Raw genomic sequence first — 20,931 nt, forward strand, 5'->3', positions numbered from 1 at the left:
CTAATAGGAAGGGGAGAGGGAATGAGCTTAGTCTTGGCTCTCCACAGCACACGAAGTGCAGATGAGTTGGGGGCACGAGGAAGTAATTTTCTCTTTTCTGGGCTGTAGCAGATTACTTCTCCCAGGAACAAATGCGGAGCAAGGAGGAAATTGCAGATCTCTGAGTTAAAGTTTCTTCTCTGAACTCCTCCTGGGGTGGCCCAGCTACCTTACACAGGGCAGTTCCTAAAGGCAACCAACTTTAGCCCTTAGTGAGCTCATGTACCATATGTGGAGGTGACCAACTACTAATTTGATAATCTGATGATGGTGCTGTTGATACCATTAGCTCCATCCTGGAGTTATGACAAACTAGTGTTAAACTGCAAAGCCTAAAAACTGAATGACCAGATTCTATCATTCACATGAACATGATTCTTTTCTATGAGTTAACTCTTCTATTTAAAGAAGGATGTCGCTAAGACCTCCCCCCCCGTACATACATTACCCAGTTGCCAAAATAACCCCTCTTAGTAACTGACAGCTTTAAAAGCCAGCCAGCAGCTGACTTCAAAGCAGAAGGTCAGCAAAAGGGAGTGAGAGACTTCAGTTCAGAACTTTAATGTGATCCTTGACGGCAGAGCAAAGGGGCTTGATTGGGCTCTCTGGAGTGTATTACATACGGACTGGAAAGTCATCTTCATAGTTTTTTAACCTTTTGTGTGTGTGTATATATATATATATATATATTCTTCACTTTGTTGATTTCAAGATGAATGTGCAGCCTTGTGCTCGATGTGGCTTTGGGGTTTACCCTGCTGAGAAGATTAACTGTATAGATCAGGTCAGTAGACATGCTTTATCTTGGTTATTTTGGAGGTTAATAAATATATGCATTGGTACTTTACCTACTAATATTGGGCATAATCCTGCTTCCACTGAAGACATTGGCAAAACTCCCCATACTGTAAATTCTTTATTCACACTGGATTTCAGAACTGAGATGAACTTCACTATAAAAGTTTGTTGGAACAAAATTAAGAACAACAAACATTCAAAATGACAATAGATCTTTTCGACATATGTTCATTCACACAGTGGGAAATGGTTATGAATGATATGGATAGAAGGAATCAATATTGGTGTTTAAAAATCAATAGAATAATACAATATGAAATACAAGTAACTTTTGCTATATTTTTATCTTTACTATTTCTAGACATGGCACAAAGCCTGTTTTCACTGTGAAGTCTGCAAGATGATGCTAACTGTAAATAACTTTATCAGCCACCAGAAAAAGCCTTACTGTCAAGTGTAAGTGTGTTTACTTTTAAAAAATAATCATGGTTTAAAATGTATTATCACAACTCATTAGGAGACTACCTTTGGGCCAGATTCTAGTCTCACATATTGTGGTGTGAAACCAGAATAAATCCGCTGATTTCAGTGGAGTTACTCTGAATTTATATGGTTGGCAGATGAGGTCAAAATCTGACCTGATATGCAACATTTTTATATTTTTCATGTCTTTTTGTAGTTTAAAAGACACCAAAATAAGTGCCATCGGAAGTATTTAGAAAAGTAAACTATCATGACTATACTGTGATTTCTGTATCAGTGATTAAGAGTTAACAAGATGTGAATTCACTTAGTAGCCAGAAAAATATGTAGAATACAGATTTTGGAGGGAGGTTTTTTCTGAAAGTTTTTTATTTCATGATGATCAATTCCTGTCAAATTTTTCAGTTGAAAGGAAGATATGACAGTTGTTTTTTATTCTATTATTCTCTTTTGTTATTAGAAACAGCATTGATATGATATGATCATTAAAATTAATTTAGTTGTAGGCACCTACTCCATAAAACAATAACTTGTGTGTAACCCAACAGTCATATTGTGGGGGTGGAGGGATTTGTTCAGTGTTTTTAAGTATAAAACTAAAAAGAAAACCTATATTTCTGGTGGGCAGTAACATACATTTTTAATTTCCTATTATACTTTCTTTTGTAGACATAACCCAAAAAACAACACATTCACAAGCTTATTTGAGACACCAGTAAATACAAATGTGAAGAAACAATCAGAAGCAGTAAGTGAGGTGAGAAGCTTTAGGAACAAATGTGTTTTATATGCAGCTGTATTTTATGTTAAAAAGACACCATTGTAGTCATGTGTTCTGTTCTAGAAATGTCCTAAAAAAAGTCCAGACAGAACCTCCTTTCCCTCTCCTCCGGTCTCTTTAAGAGTATTAAAAGTTTATACCCAAATTAGGATCAGAATTTTGCAAATGGGCTCATAATGGGCCATAAAAATAAATATGCCCGGGGATTTGAAATCCAGATCTGGATCCAAATTCCCCAGTTCGACCCCATCTCTAGCTTGCTTTTGCTGGTGTATAGATTTGTTACACTTTTCCTTAGAAATATATCATTTGTTGTAATATTACAATGAATGCTAGGACTGGCTGGAAAATTTTGAAATTTAGACAAAAATGGGAGGAAATGTCTAAAATTTTGTATGCAGTGTTGTTGTAGCCATGTTCATCCCAGGATATTAAAGAGACAAGGTGAATGAGGTAATTTTGTGGAATTTTTTTCCTTTTTTCAAGAAGAAAAAATTCACTGCCTCTTGTGAATTTGTATCCTACATGTTCACTATTCATTTTAAAAAGAGGAATAATGTCTTGTGTCTGTTCATCTCTACATTAGAAATACAAGGCGGGTGAGGTAATATCTTTTATGAGACTAACTTTTGTTGGTGGGAGAGACAAGCTTTCGACCTAACGCAGAGCTCTTCATGTCTGGGAAATGTATTCAGAGTGTCACAGCTAAGTACAGGGTGGAACAGAATGTTTAGCATAAATAGTTAATATGTACATGTATTTTTCAGATGTGAAGAAGTGCTCTGTATAAGCTTGAAAGTTTGTCTCTCTCACCAACAGAAGTTGGTCTAATAAAAGACGTTACCTCACCAACCTTGTCACTCTAATATCTTGGGACCAACATGGTTAAAACACTGCATACAACTCTACATTATAAGGCCTCTTGCAAAGCAAGGGAGCAAAACAATAATTGTATCAATATCACTAGGAAACCCCAAGGTAGAATTATAGCCTTACTTCCTGTACATTTGGGGCCTGATTTTACAGTTCTTACTTGGATAACAAATCTATTAATATTATTGGGAGTCTCCCTGATTGAGAAATGCAGGCTGTGTGTCAAGGGATCCTTATCTAATATTCTAAGTGGACGTCTGTATCAATGCTCACAGAGAATTTCTAGAAATGCTGAGCTGTGCAAACTTGATCGTTTCAGTCATCTAGGTTCATACGGACATTTTCTTAAATTTTCTATTACTTTCTTTGAATTTTGGGTTCAAATAAACCTGAAAACTCCAAGCAAAACCTGATTGAAATACCCAAGTCTTTGACACTAAGCCATAAAATAGATTCAATTTCATTAGAATCTGTACCTAGAAGGTTTTTCAAGTATCCAATGAACTTGGACTGAGATTTATTGAAAAAAACAAACAAACCCATAAGAGTCTGGTTTTTCATGGTTTTGTTGAGAACATTTTTACTGAAATATTATGGATACCTTGGATTTTCTTGTACTTGTACTTGGATCAATCTCCTGAAAGGCTGTTGTGGTTCTGAAAATCACGGGGGGAGCTCAAAGACTTTGTGTGTTATGGAATTCTTTTCTAGCTTTTGGTAGTTTCCTCCAAAGACTTTTGTTTCAGTTTTATATTTCTGGTAACTTTAAAGTTAGAAAAGTACATAGTAAGATTGCAAATAACCAGTGGTAAATGAGCCATTTCCACGTGTAATGTTGCTTTATTGAATTTCGGGCCTTTGATATTGTAAAAACTACTACTATTATTACATATGTTAAACATAAACAATGTGTTCCTATATGATTTGACATCCGTTAAAAATTCTCTGTAAAATAAGGGAAGGAAGTTGCATTATTTAAATTATTGCACACACTGTATCTGTTCATATTTTCTCTGCTTTCTGGACAGTGTTGGCATCAGACATTTAGCAGCATTCATCATATGTTAACCTTTTTCTCCCATCATTCTTGCACACCATTCTTATGCATCAGGTTTTTGCAATAACCCAGACACTATTACAACAACAACCAGTGTATTTCCTTTAAATTGTGTGTGACTGATCTGGTCTGAAATGAGCCTGGGATTATTGCAGGTTCTATTTCTGTTTGCAGGCTGTGATATGAGACCCCATTACTTCCAGTGTGTATGTGTGTACACATGAGGCAAAATATAGCTCAGAGATCACTTTCCCTTCCTTTCTCACCAGAGCAGATCCTGTCCCTTTCAATCACAAGGGAATTTTGAACGCCAAAGAAGGGGTTGCTAAGTGTGTCTAAGGGCCTGATCCTGCAATCCTTACTCATTGAAAGTCCCCATTCACTTATATGGCAGTTTTGGGTCTAGAACTATGTGTGCTAAATGTATAAAAATTCTCACTTGAGAAAATGTTTGAGTTGAAATGTTCATGATCTTAAATAAAAAACATATTCACCTGGTAAAACTGAATATGCTTTTACTTGAGAACATTACATTAGAGAAGACGGATTATTTTGTTCTTAAGGCATTGAACTGGGACCCAAGATATGAGTGCAATTCCTTGCTCTGCCACTGACTTCCTGTGAGACATCGGGCAAGTCACTTAATCTCTCCGAGCCGCTTCTCTTAACCTGTAAAATGGAGATGATAATACACACTTCCTCTCAGAGTTTTTCTGTCTTGTCTATTTAGATGGTAAGCTCTTCAGGGCAGCAGCTGTTTCTTATTTGTGGGTACCGTGCCTAGCACAGGTAGCGCCCTGATCTCAGTAGGGGCTTCTATCGCAAAACAAATAGGAAATTGTAATAAAGTGAAGACCTGGAGCTAAATTTTGCCATTAATTACATTTGTGCAGCCTCACTTACTTCACTGAGGTTGCACCGGGTGAAGGAGGTAGAATATTGCCCTCTGACTGGCACACAGCACCAATGTTCCACACTAACATTTGAATGGTATGTTCTGCGCAGGTTTCTCTTTTGATTTCAGTTGTCATTATTTTACTGGTATTGAAGGACCAAATTCTCCTCTCCGATTTTCATGGAATGGTTTCAACTTCAGTATGCTGCTCCTCTACGTGTGTGTAACTCCTGTGTCAGCAGAATATTTTAGTCAGAAGCCACTATGTGGAGCAGAGAACAGATGTTTGCACTGAGGGATAAATCTCATCTCCTTCTCCACAGACACCTTTGGCGATGGGGGGAGGGACGCAGGAGGCAAGTCTGTGCCCTTTGCATGGTACAGTCTAGTGCTGTTTGGCCTTCTTGTATGGTGTAGGGTGATGATAAGCACAAGAAATGAGGTAGAGTTGGCCAGATAAATGGGACTCTGGTGGGATGGGAAGGAAGAGAGTCCAGTGAGCAATGTTTTCTCAAAGGCCACAGAGTCTGTGTTGTCCAGGCCTATGTTTGTTTTGTAGGTCCTACCATAAACAAAAGGGCTTCTCGCTATATCTGTATATCTTTAAAAATATAGGGCAAGATCTTCAGTTGATGTAGATTGGCACTGAAAACTATGCCAGTCTACACCAGTTGAGGATCTGGCACATAGACACACAAATTAGCAGATAGGGGTGTGCATTTGTTCACAGCTTTCTTATGTTAGGAAATAAACTAAGTCTTGCACTGGTTTTAAATTATTCTCACCTTTTTTATGCTGCAGTTTGCATTTCAGTATAAGACTACGTACCCAGACATTTTCAGAACTTTCCCACCTTAAAATGATGGCCTCTTGTACCCATGATGCGAAAAAATCTATTGATGCCATTATTTTTTGTAGATTAAATATCGAGAAGAGGGAGAACGATTCAAATCATTTTTTCATTGGGATATGAAGTCCAGAGATATGGAAGCTGCACATAGAGTTCAACAGTTGGCCAGTCAGGTAAGAGACATCCCTCAAGTGTCCACGTTCACGTAAGATGCTAGCATGCAACCCACCAAGCATCAGCCTGATGTGAGCTACTGCCCCATGCTAAATGAGATGATTATTGCTATGCTTTTATTCACCATATTTCAGGCGTGAGAGTTCATTTCTTATCATTTCCTTAATAGTTTGTTTAACTTCCCCTTACTTTTCAAGGTAGCATATTTTAGTCATTAAAAGAGGAGAGCAAAAGTCAGGAGATTTGGATTCTATTCCTGGCTTTGCCAGGGTGTCATGTGTGAGTGAGGACAGGTCACTTACCTTCTTAGTGCCTTTGTTTCCCCTTCTGTAAAATGGGTATAATCAGACTTATAAAGCTTTCAGAGATACACAGGATCTTTCATCTGAGGAAGTGCTAAGTATTATTATAATTCATCATTTTTGTTGTCACTGTTTCTATTTACTGCCGATATTGAATGAAATCCTGGCCCCATTAAAGTCAATGGTAAAACTCCCATTGATTTCACTGGGGTCTGGATTTCACCCATTGTGTTTTGCTAGTGGCTTTTTTCTGCCTACCCTAGTTTCTCTTCTGACTTGATCCTGAAGTAAAGCCATGATGCTGAATTTGTGACAGTATTAATTTTCAAGGCGAGTGTTGCAAACACAGGATCAGGGACAGGAAGAAATTGGGCAGGGAGTTGGGAATCACTTATTAAACTCATCTGTGTGAGCTAGTAATAAAGGGAGAACAGAAAATGACTGCCTGAAATAAATATTATTTTTTAAAAAGTTTTTGTTAGCGTTAAAAAATAAATCTCCCTTAGCATAGAGACTGGAACAGTAATAGAAAATGTAGATGGCTAGCTGGGTGACGTATTGGGCTATAGAACCCTTCATCTTATTTTTGGTGGATCAGATCCATCCCCCACCAATAAAAAACAAAATAGACTGTTTTTTAAATGATCAAAGCCCTTCTTTGCTGAGACTCTTCTTGGGAGTCTCAGCAGACAGCCAAATACTAAGAAGTCTATGAATTACCATCATTTCTAGAAGCTGTCCCTTTTGACAGGGCAATGTGTATGTTCTGCCGGTAAATGGAGCACTTAACTTTCCAGAGCTCTCAATCTGGCACTTTTCACACACTCTGAATTCTTATGAAATAAGTATGACAAAAAAGAAAATATATCAATCTTCAATTTGTTGAATTTACAGTTTTCACATTTGTCTGCACAGCATCTAGTACAGATTTAGCACTAATAATAATGCTGGTCTAGCAAATTCATTGCAGTCTGCATGACATTCGCAGTTAGTTTACTGGAAAGTTTTGGGAAATGGGCCTTAATTTCATAATACAGAAGCAAATCTTATGGAACGTGCTCAGAAATATTCTTTGATGTGGAAAAGGGACAGGACAAAGTCCATATCTCACTTATGATCCACCTACGTTCTCAAAATGAGACTTAAGCAGAGGATAGGCCTCATGCTTTCCCTCAGCACAGGAGTATATTTCACCCACAGTGAATGAAGGTTTTCTTTTCCCCTGGCAGATTAACTATTCGGGTTTAAAAAATGAGTGTACACATTTCTTCTGACTTAATCTTTCCTTTTTTAGAAAGTCTACCAAGCGGCATATGAGGCAAGCAAATCGTGGTATTCTGGAGCCATCCCAGACCCGGGAATGGTCAGGATAACTCAGGCACAGAAGACTCTCAGTGATGTATGTGGGCTGACATTTGCAGTAACTTTATTTGTATGAGTTATCGTTTTTTGAGGACATACTAGTTTATAGTAGCCAAACTTTCAAAAAAACAAATTACAAAAGGAGAGGGTGACATGCATTTATTGCTATGTTGAACAGCGGTGGTTAGCCTTGTGAGTGCTATCTATATATACAGTCAAGGTCACCGAACAGTGTTACTGCCAAGCTTAGCAATTATATACAAGTGGAACTATCATGAACTTCTGCAGTTAAGATACACTTCAGCTACAGGACAGTAACGCATTAAGTAACTTGGACTATATACTGAGTCCAACATATTCTACATCTTCCAGTGTTGCTTCTACCTATGGGCTGCACCAGCAATGCATACGTCTTATTTTTTGTAGAGTAGTCAAGGATCTATTGCCTTTCCATCAACCTGAAGTGAATGGAAGTTAAACCTTATTTAAGAATTGAAGAGCTGTGCCTATGTAACGGGGTGGTGATCTCTACTAAACTAGTGATTAATAGTGAAAATTTTGTTCACAAAAATACAGAGAAGGAAGACTATAAACAGATTTTTTCCACTTTACATAGGAAATGTTCCTACATTTTGAACTTATAAAATACATTTTCTTCTATGTGTTAATTATTTTAAAACACTTTGAATATGTATAGCCATGCTGATGGGTCCTGTGATTTTCACTTTAACCCATAACAATTAGAATGTATGCATTAAAAGAAGTGTCATATTAATGGACAGAGGGTATTTCTTTAACAAAATAAAACATTAATATAATTTTCTAGTTGAAATGCACAGAAGAATATCAACAACAGAAAGGCAAAGGCAGCTTTCCAGCTATGATCACTCCAGCTTACCAGATAGCTAAGAAAGCCACTCAGCTAAGCAGTGATGTAAGTTCCAATTTGTGTATGTGTCAAACTTACTGAAGTTTCATGAATCTTGGGTTTAAGCAGTTCATGTTAAAAGGTGCATTCCACGACCAACACTAATTGTAAACTAAATCCTGTAAAAAGTGGAAAAACATTGAATATGATACATTGACACAGGAAACTAACAAACTAGCTAGTCTTGGAAGAATATCTCATACAAGTGGAGCTTGAAACTTATCTCTTTCATCAGTAGAAGTTGGTCCAATAAAAGATGTTCTCACCCATCTTGTCTTTCATGTATAGCATGTATAACAAATGACACTATGGGCATTTTCTAAGATATATGGGATATTTATGACATAATTGCCATCAACAAATTAAAAAAAAATTAATTGTTGTACTATTCTATACTATTCTATACACTATGAATTATTTGTAAGGGTATTTGAATACTCTTGTTTTCCCTTTTTATTTTTCATTTATTTATCCAATTATTCTGACATTTTCATCTCTTTTCCTTTTAGTATATAACATTATATACCAGTGGACTAGTAAATTAAATTTACCTACAATTTACTTTAAATTATCTGTGCATGTAATGTACCATGTTATAAAAATAACAATGAACAGTGAAAATAAGAATCAAACAAATCACTTGAAAAATGCTGCAATGGTTTCCATATACAGCATCAACCATTGCAGTAATACAATTGTAAGCAATAGGGTTTTGGGCCATTAATGGAGAATTTTGTAATGTTTTTATTGAAGAATACTGTTCACACAAAACAAACAATTTAAAACTTTAGTCACTTTGGACCCAGTGAGTTTGGAGTGTTTCCATTGACTTTAATAGGAGTTGCACTGGGGCCTTAATATGAAGACAGCTTGACTATATTGTGGATATCAGCATAACCACTCTTATTCTTTTTCTGTTTACCTGTATTAATGAAGAGGTAATGCTGCATGACTTAACAGAAAAAAATTACAATTTCCCCCCATAGTGCAGTTTTCTTTTCTTGCCATAAAATGAACACCTTTGGCATTTGATAGATCCAGACAGACAGAGTGAAATAGAACAATTAAGCTAACAAACTGTAATGGCAATCCCTTTTTGTCAGTAGTAGCTGCACCTACTTATGTATTTACAGCCGAGAGACTTATATTAAGGACAGAAAATTGGGAACAATTCATTAGCTGAAACAGAGGTCAGTTCTTCTGTTGCCTTTTCAAGCCTGGTGGAAGGAAATACCCAGATATTTGCTATAAATAGTTTTAAAATGCACTTTATATCTTCTTCCCCCAGGTGGCTTATAAGCGAGGACATGAAGACAAAGTTTCCAGTTACACCACTCTTGTAGACACTCCAGATCTACTGCACGCAAAGGCTGGAGGGCAGTTTATGAGTGACGTAAGTGAAACAGGAGAGAACAGGCAACCGGTTTCAATCCTGAATAATCCCCAGAGCAGATCTGTCCTGTGTACAGCATGAGGCAGGGATCTTTTGGGAAAAATAGTATGTGATCACGTAATTAAAGACTATCATTCATGCACACAAAAGGAGGAGGGGGTGAATGAAGGTTGCATAGGCATCCTTAATTCTGACATTTCCTAACTTTTGAGTGGTTGACTTTGCAACCTCAATAGTGTTCTTTTAATGTAGCTTTTTGTGTGTGTAGTAGGTATAAGTGTGTTTGATATACTTGTTCCTAAATTATCTTTTATTTATACAGCTGAAATACTCAGAAGAATATGAACAGCAGAGGGGGAAAGGCAGTTTTCCTGCTATGATCACTCCAGCTTATCAGATAGCCAAGAAAGCTAATGAACTGGCCAGTGATGTAAGTGTGAAAACCAACGTCTCTTTTGAGGAAAAAACCCAATTCTTTTAAATTCTCCTAAATTCTTGTCTGGCAAAATTCCATTAGTGCTGGTGGAGTTACGCCAGCAGAGAACATGGCCAGTAGATTTCAGGTAATTATTTTTTGCGCTGATAGGTCCTGTGTTATACACGAGGGGCAATAAAGCCATTATAATTTGAACACAGTAGCCTTAATCTCTGTGGACTGAAGGCCCACCCAATCTCCACTTGGACACAGAGGAATGAGGGGAGGAGCCATAAGGAGCCACTTGTGACTCTCTGATCCCACTCTGCTCCGCCTTGCGTAAGTGAGAGTTGTTGAGGCATAGCTCTAATTTATACCACAGGCACAAGGTCCCTCTCACACCAGTGGAGGACTGGTTTCAGCAGAGCTCTGCTCCACCATGACTATCCATAGCTGGCCCTGCCCTAGCTCACCTCTGATTCCTCCTCCTTCCCTTTATGCTGGTGCAGGAGTGAGCTTTGTCTGAGTAACACAAAGTGGACTTTGTAGACCAGAGAAACCAATCTTTTGAATAATAAGTATATATGTATAAATCAAATGTATATGCTTTCCATATTTAAGTGTTTCTGTTGCCTCTGGACTGACATTATTTCAGAATCACCCCCCTATCTTGCCATTCTCTTGGTGCCGAACACTTTTGTGAAGGGCTGAATGCCCTGCATTCCTATTGAAGTTATTTGGAGTTGAAGTCACATAGCAGCTCTCAGGAGTGCCCAGCACCTTGCAGGATTGAGCCTCCAGGAAGCAGTGTGTGTGTGTTCATGTGCCTGGAAGCTTTAGTGAATATAATTTATCTGTCTTTGCCTCAGTCCCACAATTATGTTTCTTAAATGTGTACCAACTCTGCCTCCAGAAACCGTGATGATTTCAAAAGCCGTTTCAAGGGAAGATAATATTACCAGCCTCTTATGATTAAATCATATGTGTTGAAACTGACTCAGTATCAATTTTTACACAGGCAGTGAAAGGAAATACATATAGCATAGTGTGCTACCTGTAGGGAAATGACTTGAAATGGAGAATGGAGAATTATTCTGGTTATTAACTTATCCGTGAAAATCAAGGAACATCCTTGATCTTCGTCAAGGGCAGATGAATTCCAAACATTGAAACTTTATACACTGCCCTTGATCTGTGGAAGAACTCTTTTTGGTATAAAAAAATTGCCTATGTGGGATAAAGAGCACCTGTATAACTTGTAGGCATTATTTTGCCTTCAATAGAGATGTTGTAAATCTTGAGCCTGAACTTGAAAGCTGCACACCTAAAACTACCGTTGGGCCTAGTGAACATTCTAATGATCAGCACCCCTCAGAATCAAGCTTCTTCTTATTAAAAATAATTATTGGTGGACAAATGACCCTCATGCAGTGTGTGCAAAGCACTTTGAGATCAGGTAGGATGAGAGGCACTGTATGGTGACTCTGCAGTTAGGTGCATTATGTGTTATTTTTTTAACCTTCTGGAGCATCAGAGGTTAGCCACTGCCAGATGTAGAATGATAGGCTCGGTAAACTAATGATCTGAACTGATGTGGCATGTCTTAAATTTTGAAACTATTATTAAGTAAAAGTAGAAAACTTGGTTTTGGTGACCTGGTGGCAGTGCAAATTTTTGCCAATCCTTTATTATTAACGTAAGCATATTATTTATTATATGGCATATGTGTAACAGGCTGAACTCATCTGGCTTGTTCTTCTTTTCTTTCTGTTAGGTGAGGTATCATCAAAGATATGAAAAAGAGATGAAGGGGAAAGCCAGTCATGTCACTGGAACAGATAATGCTTTCACAAAAGAAAACATAGACCACTTTAGTCAGGTATGCAACAACTAAGAGATACCCAAGTAACCAAGTTTCAGCTGGTTGTTAATATTGCTGAATGCAGTAGAGTGTCCTAATGGCAATGAGATTGCTGTCCCTTCTTAAATTTTGTTTCCCTATATGAAATCATGGGTCAGGGTTAGGATTAGACAGCAGCATGATAACACCATAATCTGAGCATGTAAATAAGTGTGTGCCATTGGCTGGGCTTATGAGATAAGAGTGTTGTCTTGTTGGTGCAAAAAATCCGTCATTTTCAATACATTATCCTTATACTAGACCACTCCCAAGAGGTAAGTCGCATCTAATTAGCTGTATGCCTGTTTATGTATACATACATTTGTATTGTGGCACCATCATCTGAATTTATTGCCTATTTTGGGAGACTTTCAAAGTTCCCCATGACGGATGCACACAATCAAATAGGAGAAAATGTAAAAAGGGGATGAAGTGATGGAAATTGGGTATGTTTTCCATGCCAACATTTCAGGAAGCCTTAGAAGCTTTGCAACTTTAAATATATACAAGTGGCACTTAAGATCATACAAGGTCTCTTAGACTTTGGCTGTGATGGGAGTGATATTTTTACCCCGATTAGCTATGTCTCTGGCATACTGGGAACAAACAGGCTTTCTTTTAACCCTGGTCTTTATGGCTTTCTTTGCTTATGTTCCATTTTTCAGGAAATATAATGATTGTGGGCAATGTTAGAAAAAATCCTAATATTCATTAATATTTAATATTAATATTCATTAACATTTCAGTTAAAATTATGATTACCTCAAGGAAGTAGCACAGCTCAGGGGTCACAATCTCAGGAATTTATATTTCAGATGCCAATTATTATTTTTGCATGTGTAGTTCTTGTAGCCAGTCAGAATTTAGTTTTTAATCCCCTTCATTTTTTTCCACCATAACTTACCAAGCCTGTAGGCAAAAAAAGGTGCATGCATCTTGTCACAAGGTGCACTATTCACCATTGGTCTGGTGCCTCCTCCTGGTCACCCTGGGGATTAGCTCTTATGGTCAACGCCCTCATCCATAGTTTGCATGCCGTTACTCTGTCTCTCCCTCTGAACTGCAGCCCCTCTCTCAGCCCCAGAATGGCAGTGTCCTCTTTGGGACTAAGCCCTCTGGCTAGGTCACTCAGTGTTCCCCCATTTCTGGGATAGCAAAGTCCCTTCTCCCTAGCAGTTCTAGGCAGTCTTCTCTTCCATTGCCTTGGTACCACTCACTTGGTGGCTGGTAGGGGAACCTGGGCCCACCCTCTACTCCAGGTTCTAGTCCAGGGACACTCAGCTCAGCAGTTCTGGGCTTTCCTTTCTCAGGCTTCACTACTCCTTCCCTGGACTGCTTCCTATCACATCTTGTTCCCCATCTCTCTCTGGGTGTACAAGCCCCAAAACCCTTTTCCCAGGAAGTGATTGTTTCCGGCAGCCTTTCCCAGCAGCCCACTCTGTAGCCCGTTACTGGACTTTATAGGCCCTGCCTGTTCCTGCACAGGTGAGCCTTACTCTAATTAGCTGCCTCCTGCCTAAAATTCCCCTGTTTGTAGCCTAATTAGCTGATTGGGCCCACCTGGCTCAATTCCACTCTTGCAGGGTTCACATGGGGATCTCACCCCATCACACACCTCCTGACTTAAGACCTTTGCAACTTTAAACTTCCTCACTGCTTTTACCCAAAACTGGCTTATTTGATAAATCCCCTAGAAGTGTAAGCAGCAAACCACTTTTGAAAAAAATCAGTTTAGCACGTACAGTGGCAGAAATCTAAAATCAGCATATATTTTCTGAACTAACAAAAGTTTATTTCAAAAAATAAATGAATAAACAGGATATTCCTACTATTCCTATACCAAGGTGGCTAATTTAAATGCTTATAACTTTAAAACTAATTTACATATTTTCTCTGAGCATGGCATTGAATCTTAGATCACAAACTTCAAACTTGGCTTGATTTTTTTATCTCATTGGGCCAGATTCTGATACCCTTATTCAAGATTAATTTAACCTTACTCCATGAATAGTCCCATTGAAGTGAACAGACTACTTTTGCATTAAGATACTATGTAACATGAATAATATTGTTTTCAGACTTTGAGGAAGCATAGAAAATGTCAAAGAAATTTGCTGGAGAAAGTTATGAGGAACTGAAAAACAGAAGTTAGAATAGAAGTTAGCGTTCAACTGGAAGAATAGTATTTTAAAATAGTGACGGCTAATTATTCATGGTTATTTTGGATTCTCTGTGCATATGTATAACACATTTTGTATATGGAATCACTAGAGGTGCTATTATCATATTGTTGACATACTTCACTGTGGTGTGACCCAACTTTATCATGTGATGTGACATAGCATGACCTACCATGACCCCATTTGCAGTGAGAAGTCACAGGAAAAATAGCATGAATATTTGTTGTGTTTACACTGCTACACTATTCCTGCCCTGGCAGGCATCCTCATTTCACCTGATCTGGCATATTACTACAAAAGATTTATACAAAGTTACATAATTGGCACACACGTGATATGGTTTCTAATGAAGAAATTGTTTTGCTAGGATTGTTTAAAATAAAATATTTAGCAATTTCTTTTTCATAAACTTTTAATGTGTTTATGAAAAAGTAATAAATATCCTTAGACTAAATTATTTTAAAGTTCTAAAAAACCTTTTTCTGTAAACCCGGCATTAGTTCCGAAATGGTTCAAATAAGTCCTGACCTGGGGATAATGTCCTGGATAGTCTCATGCAATTTGAAAGCTAAAGAGACTTACCCATATGCTTTTGAGGGCAGAATTTTGTCTAAAGATACATTCTGCTTCATAGGACTAATTCTAGACTAATAATAAATAATAAAAAAACAGATTCGGTACTCTTGTTTTTTAAGGTATTCACCACCATAATACCTGAGCACCTCTCATTCATCAGTTAATTCATCCTCAAAATATCCCTATGAAGTGGAGAAGTATTTCTATGCCCATGAAGACTACAGTCACAGAGAAGTTAAGAGATTTACATAGGGTCACATAGGGCATGTGATGCAGAGCCAGAATTGAACCGGATCTGCTGAGTGTCTTAACCATTCTTCTTTTCTTTTGTTTTTTGGTCTGCGGAAATTGGAGTGATATTTGGAGGGTTTATTCATCTTTTCTGTACTGGAGGAATACCATCTTGAAAGTAGCTAACAGTTGCCTGCGTTTCCGTTGTAATATAAATAAAGGGGCCATAGAGAAAATTTACATTGTGGGTGATTAAATACATATATTGTAGAATGAAATGAACAAACTTTACAAAGAAATGGAAGTAATGAACTATACATGCAAGTTACAGAGACTGGGGATCTCAGAAAAGTCATTAATAATCCACTCACTCATATGCAATGAATAAACACCCTGAATTTTCTGCAGGATTATATGGATGAATATGAAGAGCACAGAGGGAAAGGAAGCTTTCCTGCTATGATCACTCCAGCTTATCAAAATGCCAAGAAAGCAAATGAACTGGCAAGTGACGTAAGTATGAAACATGAATAATCAATACAATACATAACCAATTAAAAGCAGCAGTTTGTCCAAGTAGAGCTTGGAAGCTGAATGCTAAAATTAAACTAGAAAAACAATGACATTTTACTGCATTGCAGAGGACTAGGTGGCTCGTGGGATTGATGATGTCCATTATCACCAATGCAAACTATGTACTTACTAGGTATAGTCATGAGATTTGCTACAATATCTCCTATAATGAGTAAATATAGCTTGAATGATCTGAACAGTTCCTAGTTTTTTGATTATGGTGTATTGTATGTTTAGTACAAAACAATTCATACTGAGACAAGAGAACATAGGATGTGACACTGGCACATCACGAGGATTGAACTCCTTACCTGCAGTGCAGTTAATTTTTTGTTGTTGTAATCTACAGAACAGGTACAGACTGAGATGTGGCAGCATATGGTTTTTCCACACAGCCCACCAACCAGTGAACCTCAGCTCAGTTCTGAAGGGACCACCTCTAATAGTCACAAAATGTGTCCATCTGTATTTCCATCCTTTCTTGTTCTGTCTGCCATGACAGCCAAAAGGGTGGCTTTTGGTGGCAACTTTTGTGATGTAGACATCTGTCCACTGGGAAATAGATTGAGTCCATCAACTCGTATAGACCATTAAACAACCAACAGATGGCAAGATTCTTCAGTCAACACCAACCCGGGCCAGACACAAGCAGCAACCTAGAAACAAAAAGTTCCACAGTATCCCATTACTTGAACTAATGACTGGGAGAATATAAAAAGATTAAGACCTCCCATGCAGTGTAGTTGTAGCCATGTCGGTCCCAGGATATTAGAAAGACAAAGCAGGTGAGTTAATATCTTTTATTGGACCAACTTCTCTGTGGTAAGAGAGACAAGCTTTCAAGCCACCCAGAGTTTTTTCCTTTCCCAGTTCTGAAGAAGAGCTCAGTGTGCCTTGAACGTTCGGCTCTCTCACTAATAGAAGTTGGTCCAATAAAAGATATTACCTCACCCACCTTGTGTCTCTAAGACCTCCTATGACTATGACCTATTCTGATGACAAATCCAGTGATACCCAATTTAAAAATGAATATTTAAGCTTCCCCGATTAATAAAGTCGTTTTAATAAGTCTCCAAAATGCTAAAAATCAAAATTATATTTTCTAATTGGCAATTATTATGGGGGTTGGGTTTTTTGGTTTATTTTTTTTTTATTTTTTGGTGTACGAGGGTGGGTGAACCTATGATAGTATAAGGCAATTTAATTTCTTTTAAAGCCTGAGTAACTGAATGCAGACTCCAAAATCAAAACTGAATAATCATAACATTTCAGCACCCCTAATATATCTTTTGTTTCATAGCTTATGGGGTAGAATTTCAAATTGCATGAGGTGAGGAGTCTGTCTGTGTACATGTGAAAATAATTGATCTGTGTGCAGAAATTAGGCAAAACACAAATATAAATATGCAGCCCCAAGGGTAAAATCCTGGCCATATTTAAGTCAATGGTAAATTGGCACCTCCGCCACCTCCCCTCTTTTAAAAATATCACTTCGCACCCTACAGGAGGGAATCATCACTGTCTTTAAAAAAACCCATAAGTGTTTAAAAAAAAGAAAGAAAGAAAAAAGTATTGTACACTCAATAAACTGGTTTCTGTAGAAGGAAAACTGTAGTGGGTACTTGTTAACCATCTATAATTCTCTGGCATCCTAACATTAGACTACTGAGAACTGAATTCTTTATTAAAATAGAGTACAAGCCTCAATCAATTGCTAGCCAAGAATTTGCTAGTATTATTCATAAAGATGTCAGTTCAAGTAACTAAGAACCAGTGCTGTCCAACCAATGGGAAAACTTGTGAAGAAAATTACTAAATTGTGAAGTGATTTCACCTGAAATAGTAGGTGTTTACATGACTTGTGATTTTCTATAGAAATGATTTTAAGAAGTAACAGCTGCAATTAACTTACCTTTCCCACTTATTTACCCTTCTGTTAAAGCATATTAAAACTAATAGAAATTAGGGGAAAGTTTTACTCTGGCTCTTCATGTGAATGGAAATGACAATGGCAAAATATCTTTCTGTTTTGTTTATTCCCCCTCCCCCTTTTTTTTTTAGATAAAATACAAAAAGGATCTTTCAAAGATGAAAGGGGCAGCTCACTTTCATTCTCTTTCAGCTGACGACAACTTAGTCCTTAAACAAGCCCAGAATGTCAACAAGCTTGTCAGTGAGGTAAGAAGTCAAACAGAATTATGAACTGGTAGGAGAACAGACCATACTAGGTACAGCTATATCTATTTATGTCTGGCAGGTAGGTTCTGGTTTCTCAGGCTAGGAAAGTAAAAGATTGTTGTCCTTCATGACTAGCACATATGAAAACAGATCAATGTGTAGCACAGTTATAGAATTTGGCCATTCCTGGGGAGAAATATTCAGGGACAGATCTTCAGCTGTTGAAAATTGTCAGAGACAATTGACTTCCATAGAGCTATCAGATGTTACACAAGCTGAGGAACTTCCCCTCACCCTTCCTTGTTTTTAAAACACCAGATGAGCTAAAATAGCTTTTCTGTTTCTTGAGCTACACTTCTCACTGCACGTGTTTTTTCACATAATTACTTTCTCCAAGATACATCTTCCCTCCTCCACTTTTTTCTTTAAGGAAAAGAAACCAAGAATATACCAATTGTAGGCAGAGGAGATCAAAGGAAGCAGAATTTTGTTTCAGACAGGGGCATATGCAAGGGCGGGGGTGTGCAGGAGCATGGGTCTCCCCCAATCGGCGTGGGAGCAGAACTCCTCCAGGGCCAGGATGGGGAGAGCGAGCTACTCCTGCCCTGGGCTGAAGTGCGAGATGACAGGTCCAGAGGCCCTGGTGTACGTGGGGAGAGCCAGCTCTTCCGGCCACCGGGGGAGAGCAAGTTCCACTGGCCCTAGGGCTGCAGGGGGAGGGGAGAGCCAGCTCCTCCGGTCACGGGGGGCACAGAAGTGCCCTTCCAAAATCGGCCACATTTTTATTCCTGTTCATGCCCCTGTTTTCAGATAAAGTTTCCCAAAATGTTGTTAATATAAATTAGTGGATAGAGAATAGAACCTGAGTTCGATTCCTAGCTCTGCCACTGATGTGTTGTGTCACTTTGGGAATCTGTTCACCTCAGTTCTCCCATCTGTAAAATGGGGATAATGATCCTCTCCTTCTATTGCAAGTAGCTTTGAGCTCTATACATGAAAAGTGCTAAATAAATGCTGTATATTATTCTGATTTTCAAATTTATCTGAAATGTATGTATGTCTTTAATTGATGCTTAAATACAAGTTCTACACTTAAGGATTTGCAAATTTTGGGGGGGAAGATTTGCTTACCTGTCTGAATATTAAATCCAAATCCAATATGCCGCTGAGCTCTAATTCTGTTCACTATTTTGCTTCCACATATACCTATGAAATAATCAATGGGAAACTTGCATGCAAATTTAAGAGACGAATTAGACCCTCTGTATCAGTACTGCATTTACTAATTAATACTGTCACACAAGCAATCTCAATTTGACTTATAAAGTGACATCATTGTTATAGAGAAAGCAGCATATTTCTTATTCTAGCCATACAGAGGATACAAACCTAAGGAAGTTCTTTGCATGGCCCTTAGTGCTGTGTGTCTCATTTTCTGGGGTTCTAAATGTAAGTAATTTGGATAATTTAGAGGTGTATATTATGGTGTTTCAAAGGGTTTTTTAAAGCTAATTGAACAAAATAACCTTTGAAAAATATATGCAAAATGGGCCAAAATCCAATTTCCATTATACCTGTACATCTCCATTAATGTATACAGAACAGAATCCAGCATCCTGTAAAAGACTGTCACTTTCAAATAATGCAAAACAAAAAATCTTCTTGTAAGAGAACAGTGTACAGAATTCTCAAATTATTCTGAGTTGTGTAGGCATGTCAGCTATTATCTGATCAATGGGGCAGTGCTTGAGGAGTATTCTCCAATTACCCATCACAAGATCAGCTGAAGTCCTAGGACACAGCCTCCCACATTTTGGTACTCTTGAGATAGCAAGTGTAAGTCTTCTGAGAAGAAACTTCCCAAATATATTTTGTAGCAGTATAAATGAAATAAAGTGTACATCCTTCAGGAACTGTATTTGTCAGGAACACTAGAATAGATTTATTTGTTTATAGAATTGCACTGTGATAGTTTTAGAGATTATGGATAACTTTTTCAAAATTGGTAAGTGATTTTGGATGCTTCCGTTTCGGGGGCCCCACTTGAGAGTCTTTAAGGGTCTGTCTACTTTGCACCTGGGCGTGAGCCTCTCAAAGTGGACAGACTCGCACTAGTGGAGCTCGAGCTAGTGCATTAAAAGCAGCAGGTACGAATGTTGCGTTTTAGGCCTGATCTCAGCAGCTCACACCTAGGTGGGTTTCGGAACCTGAGCCTCAACTTCCACGCTGTTATATTTTTTAGCACGCTAGCTGGAGCTCTAACTAGTGCAAGTCTGCATGTCAGAGCTGGGAAACTCGTTCTCAGATGCAACGTAGGTATACCCAAAGGGGGCCTCATATGTAGATGCTGGGCTGTCAGCACTTGCTGAAAAATGTCTCATACTAGGGACCCAAAATGGAATCATTTAAAATCACTAGTCACTCTTTGAAAATGTAGGTCCCCAAATCATCATCAAAGATATAGGGCTCACTATTGTCAAGGGTAGAATCAGGAGTGTGGAATCCACATTTTACTGTATGCCATATAATTAAATCCTTATATCAAATAATTAAATCCTTATGTTAAATCTGGATATAGGGTATGACTAATGTGCATAGATATTTTATGCAGTGAATGCAGATTTTGCTACATCTCACCTTTGTATTTTTTGATTCTAAGGTGAAGTACAAGAAGGGTCTGGAAACCAGTAAAGGCCACAGTATTAACTACTGTGAGACTCCCCAGTTCAAGAATGTGAGCAAGATCTCAAAATACACCAGTGATGTAAGTCCTCAGTCCCTCGCATGCAGTTCAGTGAAAGTTGATCTTAGTAACTGCTGGGATCACAGTTCATCTCTGTGTGTAACATATAAGCCTTGGGTGAAAGCGGCACTGGGAGTTAGTTTGAATATAACAGTCATTTTTCTGTGTTTGTATAGCTCTGAGCATAATGGGGGCCTGGT

At 38.1% G+C, this 20,931-nt stretch overlaps 1 protein-coding gene across 5 annotated transcripts in view; it reads left to right on the forward strand.

Annotated features, from left to right (window-relative positions):
- The window catches only part of NRAP (nebulin related anchoring protein), a 63,770-nt gene that overhangs the window by 741 nt on the left and 42,098 nt on the right, over positions 1–20,931 (forward strand). For 4 of the 5 annotated variants that reach the window (XM_067537263.1, XM_067537265.1, XM_067537266.1 and 1 more), the window contains exons 1-12: positions 572–823; positions 1,199–1,293; positions 1,990–2,077; positions 5,845–5,949; positions 7,547–7,651; positions 8,441–8,548; positions 9,831–9,935; positions 10,258–10,365; positions 12,125–12,229; positions 15,646–15,750; positions 17,872–17,988; positions 20,648–20,752. In XM_067537263.1, coding sequence (XP_067393364.1) covers positions 752–823; positions 1,199–1,293; positions 1,990–2,077; positions 5,845–5,949; positions 7,547–7,651; positions 8,441–8,548; positions 9,831–9,935; positions 10,258–10,365; positions 12,125–12,229; positions 15,646–15,750; positions 17,872–17,988; positions 20,648–20,752 — 1,218 coding nt within the window. In that variant the 5' untranslated portion in view covers positions 572–751. Of the gene's footprint in view, positions 1–571; positions 824–1,198; positions 1,294–1,989; positions 2,078–5,844; positions 5,950–7,546; positions 7,652–8,440; positions 8,549–9,830; positions 9,936–10,257; positions 10,366–12,124; positions 12,230–15,645; positions 15,751–17,871; positions 17,989–20,647; positions 20,753–20,931 lie in introns of those variants that run through there. The other variant, XM_067537264.1, reaches the window with a different exon arrangement.

Source organism: Emydura macquarii, unplaced genomic scaffold, assembly GCF_026122565.2.
Source record: "Emydura macquarii macquarii isolate MOO-44397 ecotype Brisbane River unplaced genomic scaffold, CSIRO-AGI_Emac_v2 contig_3692, whole genome shotgun sequence".
Taxonomy (NCBI): Eukaryota; Metazoa; Chordata; order Testudines; family Chelidae; genus Emydura; species Emydura macquarii.